At 36.2% G+C, this 9,852-nt stretch overlaps 3 protein-coding genes across 5 annotated transcripts in view; 1 reads left to right on the top strand and 2 right to left on the bottom strand.

Annotated features, from left to right (window-relative positions):
• Positions 1-2,292, top strand: part of LOC103473897 (heat shock protein 30-like) — a 3,603-nt gene extending 1,311 nt beyond the window's left edge. The window contains exon 2 of one of the 2 annotated variants that reach the window (XM_017307790.1): positions 1,908-2,292. In XM_017307790.1, the coding sequence (XP_017163279.1) occupies positions 1,908-2,182 (275 nt within the window). In that variant the 3' untranslated portion in view covers positions 2,183-2,292. The remainder of the gene's footprint in view (positions 1-1,907) is intronic. The other variant, XM_008424545.2, reaches the window with a different exon arrangement.
• Positions 2,293-3,484: 1,192 nt separating this feature from the next.
• hspb9l (heat shock protein, alpha-crystallin-related, b9-like) lies at positions 3,485-4,797 on the bottom strand. Its single transcript, XM_008423864.2, has one exon. It carries the CDS (start codon positions 4,332-4,334, stop codon positions 3,720-3,722), a length of 615 nt encoding a protein of 204 aa, XP_008422086.1. The 5' UTR covers positions 4,335-4,797; the 3' UTR covers positions 3,485-3,719.
• A 1,575-nt stretch (positions 4,798-6,372) lies between these two features.
• On the bottom strand, positions 6,373-9,499 carry LOC103473546 (N-acetyllactosaminide beta-1,3-N-acetylglucosaminyltransferase 2). 2 transcript variants are annotated; one of them, XM_008423862.2, is made up of 2 exons: positions 9,302-9,499; positions 6,373-8,957 (listed from the first exon to the last, which is right to left on the bottom strand). In XM_008423862.2, exon 2 carries the CDS (start codon positions 8,936-8,938, stop codon positions 7,598-7,600), a length of 1,341 nt encoding a protein of 446 aa, XP_008422084.1. In that variant the 5' UTR covers positions 8,939-8,957; positions 9,302-9,499; the 3' UTR covers positions 6,373-7,597. The 2 variants fall into 2 exon arrangements, with proteins under 2 accessions (XP_008422084.1, XP_008422085.1); XM_008423863.2 differs by having other exon boundaries at positions 9,417-9,494.
• Positions 9,500-9,852: the final 353 nt, after the last annotated feature.

Below are 9,852 nucleotides of genomic sequence, written 5' to 3'. Positions count from 1 at the left end.
ATATTTTCACTGAAAGATATTAGGTATGATGTTATTAATGTGATTTTAAGAATGGCAGACGTTCTTTAATTGTTTCATAAAACCTTGTTGCCTGTTTATATATTTTTAATATGACAATAAATAAGATGTTACCAGTTGAGCAGTACTTKTCTTTATGTTGTTTTTATTTTCTTYTTTTCAATATCTTAAACAATCCACAGAGTTTTGTTCATATTTCATCCACATATTTTTACATTTTCATGTAATTTCACTGATATTTTTTGTTTCTGTTATATTTTAAATTTTGAAGACAATATTTGATTATTCCTTATTTTATATTTAGAAATTTCTTGTAGTTTACTGGTGCTCATTTTTAAAGTAGCTAAATTTTCAAAATGTACAACGTTGATTTTTATTTAATGTAAAGTTCTCAGATTGTAAATTAAAACAAGCACTCATACTTATTTCAAATTATATTTTCAAGTGTATGCCAAACAGCAGCGAATACATTCTTCCATTTATTGATACAATTATTTTCTACGTGTTATCATATGATTTTCTAATGTTGTGTTCTAAAGTTTTCTCATAAAGGCTAAATGTTGAAAACAACAGGAGAACCCCTAACTGTTTACTAATTTTTAATTTTACAAATGTTCCTTTGTACAAACTTAATAACCTACAAACTGAACATTAATACACACACAGGACCATCACCAAAAAAATATGAAATCATCACATTGGCACATCAACATGTGAGTCCATGTTTTCAGATTTGTTTATGATCCTTATATGAGCTTTATATTGTTAACAGGAGGCGCTCCAGAGGCTTCAAAAAGTTTCTGGTAATTACCACAGAACTCCACTGGGTGGAGCTAATTCACCTAATTATCATGTTTAGTACGTTTTTAGTCAAATACAAAAATGGATTTTATTTATATGACATATAGAACGTTTGATGTATTTTTTAAACGCTGGATTGGGGTTAATTTATCAATCAATCAATCAATCAATCAATCAATCAATCAATCAATCAATCAATCAATCAATCAAATGTTTTTTGTATAGCACATTTCAGCAGCAAGGCATTTCAAAATGCTTTACATAATTAAAATAAAAACAGAAATAAACAGTGAGAAAGAGATAAAAAAACATTACATCATTAAAACGTCGAAAAGAAATAAAAAGAAATTAAAAACATTAAAGACATAAAAACATGGAAGACATCAAATATACCACAACAACAACGAAAAGAATGGCATGCTTGCATGAGAATCAATATAAAACTTATAAAAAGTTATGAAGATATTGAACTATATACTTCATAGATTAATTTATGTTTTGTTTTAATGTTAAAGAAAAGCCAAGATACAAATTTGTATTTAGGTAATACAGCACCCAAAAGGACTCCTTTGGTATGATTTTTTTTTCTGTGCAGGACCATAAAAACTACGGATTAAAATTTAAAAGGAAACTGTTAAAAGAATCATTTGGTGAATATATTATGTGAAATCTGGTACAGCACATGTTTATATTAAGGAATTTCTTTTACAATAACTAAGCTTTCATATTTGAAATAATCATTGAACTAGTACTTCATTAACAGGTTCAAATAGTGTGTGTTGTAAACACATATGTGTTATTGCTCCAACCTTTCTACAGTAAACACGATTAGAGAGATGATCGTCGCAAAAAACAACAGGAGGGAGATGTGAAAAATCTGATGAATTAGCTCCACCCAGTGGAGTTTTGTAGTAATTACCAGAAACTTCCGGAAGCCTCTGGAGCGCCTCCTCTAGAATATAAASCTGGGACAGCCCCACTGACTGACAGAAAGCTGCACAAGAAACACAGGAGTTAAGAGACACCTGAACAACAAGAAGACTTGAGACTAAACAGAAGAAAGATGCTGTGCTCTCATGGATTCCCATCTGCCCTCAGTCCATTCATGGACTTCTCCTRGCCTGTTCGCAGTCTGTGGCCAGAGGTCAGACCTCTSTTCTACCAGCAGAATGTCATGCAGAGAGACCTACAGGAGCTGCGCAGCAGTCTGCAGCTGATGGACAAACTTCAACRCCAGATCCTGGAGGACACAGAGCCTTTCAGGAAGAGCCTGGCTCTGCAGCAAGTCTCCTACCAGCTGGACAAAGAGGGAGAGCACTTTGGCCTAACGCTGGACACATCAATGATGTTGATGTGCCAATGAGATGATTTTATATTTCTTTGGTGATGGTCGTGTGTGTATTAATGTTCAGGTTGTAGGTTATTGTGTTTGTACAAAGAAACATTTGTAAAATTAAAAATTATTAAACAGTTGGTGGTTATCCTGTTGTTTTCAATATTTAGCCTTTATGAGAAAACTTTTGAACACAACATGTAGAAAACAATTGTATCAATAAATGGAAGCATGTATTCGCTGTTGTTTGGCATACACTTGAAAATATAATTTGAAATTTGTCGACAAATAAGTATGAGTGCATGTTTTTATTTACAGTCTGAGAACTTTACATTAAATAAAAGTCAACGTTTTACATTTTGAAAATTTAGCTACTTTAAAAATGAGTACCAGTAAACTACCAGAAATTTCCAAATATAAAATAAGAAATAATCAAATATTGTCTTCAAAATTTTAAATATAACAGCAACAAAAAATATCTGTGAAATTACATGAAAATGTAAAAATATGTGGATGAAATATGAACAAAACTCTGTGGATTGTTTAAGATATTGAAAAGAAGAAAAACAACATAAAGACAAGTACTGCTCAACTGGTAACATCTTATTTATTATTATATTAAAAACTATATATAAACAGGCAACAAGATTTTAAAGAACATCTCTCATCCTTAAAATTACATTAATAACATCATACCTAACATCTTTCAGTGATAATATTGCATTAGTCATCATAATTATTTTGTTTAATATATTTCTTTTACATTTTTAAAAAATATTTTACAGATTTATGACAAATATATACAACCAGTTTATTAAATTATTTAGAACAGAGATTTCTCAAAAAATTTTATTGCATGAAATCATGGCTGGTGTTCATTATTGTTCTTTGATGTAGCAAGAAATACGATTTTATCATTTGAGAAATACTTGTCCTTTTGTTTATTATTATTATTATTATTATTATTATTATTATTATTATTATTATTATTATTATTAGTAGTAGTAGTAGTAGTAGTAGTATTATGATTTTGTTTTACCAATTGATAGAATTTTGTAAGTATTTCAAGTGTACATTTTTACATTTCAGACATAATGATTCTACGGATGTTCCTTTCAATCAATGATATTTTAAACGCAGAAGACAATTATTGATTTTGGTCTATGTTCACTTCATATGTAGTTTGTTCTGCTATTTTACTACTGAGATGCAAATTTTAGTTTTTAAAAGATAATTCTAATTTATGATCATATTCCCAGTGTGTAGATGAAAAATGCACACAAAGTACTTAATAAACAACAATAACATTTTATTTTCAAAAGTGTTTCCCCAAACACTAATAAAACATTTCATTTTCTACGTGATGAAATGTTATTCCCGTTATAATATACTAAGACAAAATATACCAACAGAACCACTAGCTGTCTATTATTCTTTAATTTTACAAAAGTTTCTGTGTACAAATAATGTACAAAAACAACATTAATTTACACAAGACTATTATTACCGAAATCTAAAATCTCACTGGCACATCAACATGAATGTGAGTCCATGTTTTCAGGTTTGTTTATGATCCATTCTGTGTTTCTGCTCTGCTGTCTTCTTCCTGTGAACRCACACTCTGCTGTGGTTCCTCCTCTGAGCTCCTCTTGATAKTCAGCTCTCTCTCTGTTCCCTCGATACAAGGAACTTTGGCYGCCTGGATGTGGAGCTTTCCATCTGGAGAAAGGTGGCAGCTGACGTCTTCATGGTTCACCCCTTCAGGCAGATCAAACTCCTGTCTGAACTCCTGCAGGCTGTAGGAGTAGGAGCCTTTCCCGTCCTCTTGCTTCTTCTCCGTCTTCCCGCTGACTCTCAGCTTCCTGCCCACCTGCCGGACTGACAGATCTTCTGGAGAAAAGCCCTGAGTGTCCAGCGTTAGGCCAAAGTGCTCTCCCTCTTTGTCCAGCTGGTAGGAGACTGGCTGCAGAGCCACGCTGCTCCTGAAAGGCTCTGTGTCCTCCAGGATCTGGCGTTGAAGTTTGTCCATCAGCTGCAGACTGCTGCGCAGCTCCTGTAGGTCTCTCTGCATGACRTKCTGCTGGTAGAASAGAGGTCTGACCTCTGGCCACAGACTGCGAACAGGCCAGGAGAAGTCCATGAATGGACTGAGGGCAGATGGGAATCCATGAGAGCACAGCATCTTTCTTCTGTTTAGTCTTGAGTCTTCTTGTTGTTCAGGCGTCTCTTCACTCCTGTGTTTCTTGTGCAGCTTTCTGTCAGTCAGTGGGGCTGTCCCAGGTTTATATTCTAGCAGGAGGCGCTCCAGAGGCTTCCGGAAGTTTCTGGTAATTACCACACATTTCCACTGGGTTGAGCTGTTGCACACAACCTGTATTGTCTGTGACAGTTCTGTTCACAGCAATAATTTCTCCCACATATGTTTTTCTTTTTCTCTTCTTAAAATATATCCCTATTAATATGAACTACTTCTTTAGTTTATTTTTTAAAATATGTTTTTGCTAATTTTTCCAGTAGTTGTTCTAAAACATAATGCTAACTGAGTCAATTATTTTCTTAATCAGAGACACTGCAAGATTCTCCAGGTATTTTCTCTTGATTACCACAGAGCTAAACTTGGTGGAGCAGTTTCACATGAGGTAATTTCCTTTTACTTTTTGTGTTTCTTGATATAATTTATTTGTGTATAAAAAATGTTCATATAATAGGCACATCAGACTTTTTTCATGATCATTAACTGTTTCATATGCCAAGTTGTGCTTGTTTTTAAAATCTATATTTCATAAAAACATTTTTTTGAGTCTTTAATACAATCTTTGTTGAAGTCGAAAGTCAATTTTCCACCACACTGTTAGTAACATTTGGTGGTAGACATTTAATTAAATAAGTGCAACAGCCTATTAAACATTGGATGTCTTTCTACTTTTCTATTTCATGATCATCAACCTCCTTCATTTTAATCTAGTTAAATATAATTATTTCACAATACATGGATTCATTGTTTGTGTTTCAGTTATCAGTAAATCATTGGTCAAGTAAACTTACCAATAATTAACTAACATCAAACCTAACATCCATTCCCATAACTTTTCCTATTCCAATCAATTTTTGTAATAATCTAAATAACTTTATCGCAAAATCTACAGAAAGCGAGACAGCTTATGAAATTTCCTAAATATCTCTTATTTAACTCTTTTAGTATTGTCAAAGTAGGTTGATTATTTTTACTTGTTTATGTCTTTCTATATTAAGTTGAAGGACCTGTCATAGTGCAGGTAAAAAGCAAAGAATGTAGCTTTGGCTTAATGACAAACATGTAGTTTCATTGTCATTATTTCCTTTATATACCTCTCAGATATTCCATAAACATATATGGAAAGCTCAAGTTGTATTACATTTTTATTTAAGTAATATTGCTCTGGGGCTGCCCAGGCCTTTGTTGGCTTGCAGTAACAAATGTCCTGAGTGTTTTTCTCACATTGTGTCTGAATGTTCTCCCAATGCAAGCTTGAATATTCCTCCAAGTGTCCAAGTAAATGACTGCAAGGTCAATTGGTCTCTTTTTTTTTTTTTGCCATTTGGCTCATATGTGTGTATAAGTATTGCTGTGTTACCATCATTATAAAAGGACATAATTCAAATTGTAATATCATATTTCTTCGATAGGTGGTGCTGATATTGTAGAAAGAGAAAGATATCTCATCATTGCTGTGTTTTCAAGATTTTTTTTTTTTTACTAGACTTGCCAGACTTCAATGAGAGCATAATTCAAACTCCATATTAGATTTAGGTGTGTATTAACTCTAACAGCAGCTAGGTTTTCAACTGTGAAAACGAAAATACATTTCAGTTGATACAAATAATTAAGACTGCCCTAAATGTGTTCAAAGCTTCTTGCTTCTCTATGTTTTCTCCTAAGTGGTTATCAGCTCAGTAATGGTTCTCCTGTGGTCATCAGATGGACTTATATCTTGTGAGTGCATTACTCCAAACCCACTGTCTGCGTATTAGTACGTCGATCAATAGCTATGGCTAGACAAGTATGGTATTTAGTATCACAGACAGAAGATGAGAGAAAAAATAGTGCAGATATGCAAGGGAAGGAATTGCATAGCACTGAACAATGTCTTATTCTAGTTATGAAAATGTACACAAAAATATTTTCATATTTGCACTTTTTTAGGGTCTGAGAAAGTGCAACAACATAACATGACCACCATCTTAAAGTCATAATATGAGAAACAATTTATTGAGAATATTTTGTGTCTCAAGATAAAATCAAACCATTCCGTTGCAACTTGTGTATACAACACACAATCTCTCCTTTGTTTGTCTTTCCCCCATATCACCTACTTCTCTATCCACTGACAGAATCAAATCTTGTTCTTTTTCTCCTTAGAAAGCTTCAGCTGTCCTTCACTAGGGGCCTTTGTGTAAATCGTCATTACAAACTAAATTGAAATATCCCACATCATGGCACTGCCTCCACCTGGTTAAGAGATTTGAAAGCTTTGCTTTGACTCCTCCAAACCTTCTTCTTGTCCTTATCATTAAAAGCAACAAAAAAAAAAACAACAGCAAAAAAAATAAAAAATTAGTCAGGTTGCTTTCAGCAACCTCTTAGCTCTTGGTGTGATAGCCTTGAGGATTAATCGTACCTGTTTATCCTTGAACAAACTATCCAACCCCCTCTCTGTTAACCGTTTAAATCAGGTATTTGAAACTTGGACACACGTGGATGTTCAATAGCACAAGGATTCCAAAGATCGAACCTCCTAAAGGCCCCATATCAACACGACTGAAGATTTGTGGACAATGCACCAGATCAAACTCAGGAATCATATCAGGAAGGTTATAGATTCCATTGTTTCTTTACAGCTCACTGAGAAGTATTTCAACTAACATTCACATTGAAGATTAAAGATATTATATAATAAATTAAAATTTGTGAATACAATTCTTGTATTGCGATTCYTATTGAACTTACTAAGTATGCTGACAGTGCAGAACATAAAGAGAATGATTCTGATGCATCCTCAACGGCTCAAAATGAACAAGGACAGCACATAAACTTTCCATTAGCAATGTATGCTTAAACAATTTTATTTGCGCATAAAGCATACTTCAGTCTATCCATTTATAAATCTTTATCTTTCTAAAATAGAGGAGAAATGTTTTTAGATAAAATAGGGCACATTCGTACAAGCAATGACAAAAACGAGAGTTTGAGGTGTGTTATTGCTCTGTAGTGTTCCTGTAATAAAGTACCTTCTGAGGTAGATCAGTCTCCTCCTGGGAGTTACATAATTCTCCACAGGAAAGGTTGATTAAAGGTGACCTTACCATGCACTGCCTCCTGGCCACAGTGTGTAATTTTTTTCAAATTAGTGTAGTGGCCGCAGTCGTCTGGTACTTACTAAATCCTATTTGCTTTGCAAATGAGACTCAGCATTGAGCAGGCAGGTTCTGGAGCTGTTTCCATAGGGTCAGCATTTCCTTTGGATTCCGTCTGTGAACGAGTAGAATGGATCTGTACGCACACGGATTGTTTCTGTCTGTAGCGGGGAGATCAAATGTTAAGAAACCTGGGTGGTGGACTGGAGAAAGCCCGAGTCTGTTTAGGCACATCCCAAGGTAGACATCATCAATAGGAAAAAGGCGAACCCTTTCAGACACCTCCCGTAAACGTAAGGCAAGTGAGCCTGTATACACCACCCCTCCTCCACCGGCGTAAGGTGGGTACACACCTTTGTAAAAACTTTCCGGTATGTAGTATTTCATGGATGGCTCACGGTTCGGCATTGCGTTGCTGATCACGTCGCCGACAAACAAATTCATGTCTGTTTCATTAGTGTAGTCCCAAAGCTTGTACTCCTCCACTTTTTTATGCAGGTAACTCAGAAGGGCATCTGTCCGAACAAAAACATCGTCATCCCCTTTGAAGACAAAAGCGGCGGTAGGGCAGTACTGCTTGAACCAACTCCACAGCAGCAAGTCCTTCAAGGTCAAATTGAAGAACGTATCCCTGAAATCCCACTGCAGAATATCTCCGTACTTCTCGTTCTCAAGTTCCAGAAGGTTGTTCAGGTCTGGGTAAGGGCCTGTACTCGAGTCCTGCCTTCCGAGCAAGAAAACCGTGCGCACTAATCCCCCTTTTGTATTGAATTCCCCCCTCACCAGACCGCTGTGTCCCCATGTTTCACGTATGGCCTGTCGGTTTTCAAAGTTCCCCACTTGTGATTTGATAGCGATGAGGAGCATTGKAGACCCCACCCCAGTGGTATCATTGTTCCTCTGACACATTCCAGGCTGGTTGATAAGAAGAGGGTACTTCCTGCAGTGCATTGACTTGATAAATGCTCTAATTTGCTCTGGCATGCTGTTGAAGTCATTCACGCTAGGAACTGAACACTTCTGTGACATGCAGGCTGATAGACAATCATCCTCAATTTCAGTGAAAGGCTGACCTTTTGGACTTCTCTGCATCCCAGTTAGGTTTCCTCTTAATATCGGATTGTGCTGACGGTCCCAGGTGTGCTGCAACTGGTTCCACAGTGCACTGTAATCCAGGCGAAGATTCCAGAAAGGACCAAGTGGGTGTGAGGCCAGGGTGGAGGAATTGGCTGAAATCCCTGGAGCAATGTAGTGAATGATTACTTTTGGAGGAGCGTAAGAAATGGTGACAAATATGGTCACCATGATGTAAATCACAAGGTGTCCAGTCATCATACATGGCAGCAAGCACATGCATAATAGTCTCCCGTTGCATTTGCAGCATCTTCCCATTGTTGCACAAGCCAAAAACCTGCACAAAAAGCATAGTTTCATATGAATATATAAATAATCAAAACAGATAACGTCATAACATTATATCTGCTCTCTCTTAACAGGAAACACAACAGTGGGATAGATCAGATTTTGCAAATCCCCTTTAACGCTGTGGAGTTTCTGTTCCCTTGGTGACCGTCCAGTGGGGGTTATTATCTGTTCTTGTTGACACTCTGAACCTCATCCAGCACAGCTGAATACCTGAGCCCCGGAAGAAAATATTATATAAAAGTCAACCCCTTTGTCTGTCATTTGATGTAAGTATTCCTCTCTACACTTGCTTTGTCAAGTATTGTCCCTTTTCTCATACGTATTACTTACCACTGGTTGAAATCTCAGTGGAGCAGCTGGAAAAGAAAGAAAGGGGGAAAAAAAAGCCAAGTCTCCAGTCTTCTGCTGTCTGATGTGGTTATGAATCGGTCATTTGAGGGCTCACCTGTTGAATATCCCTTATACCGCAACAGCACATCCTCTAACTGTACATCTATCAAGTGCTCCTCTAGTGCTGTGCCAGGAGCAGCTGAGCAACGTGTCCCAGATGAGGCAGCTTGTGCACAATGAGCATGCGTCTCTTTAACTCCTCATTAGATAATAAGGAGAAAACACCCACACGGAGGGCGTATTATCTTTAGTGAACACTGACTAATGTTGCTCTGTGATTTCTCAGAAGCAGATTTGATTTGCATCTATGCTCTACAGGCAAATATTGGCATGGTACAAGCCAAATGGAAAACCAAAATGAGATTAACCGTGTAATGGTTCTGTTGTGAGTGATTTGTCAAGGCATATTTAACTAAGGCTACAGAAGTTTATATGAAAATACAGTGACTTGCAAAATTATCCACGCCTTTTGCACATTTCCACAATGTTTT

This window comes from Poecilia reticulata, linkage group LG12 (assembly GCF_000633615.1).
Source record: "Poecilia reticulata strain Guanapo linkage group LG12, Guppy_female_1.0+MT, whole genome shotgun sequence".
NCBI lineage: Eukaryota > Metazoa > Chordata > Actinopteri > Cyprinodontiformes > Poeciliidae > Poecilia > Poecilia reticulata.
This window is presented reverse-complemented; position numbering and strand designations above follow the sequence as displayed.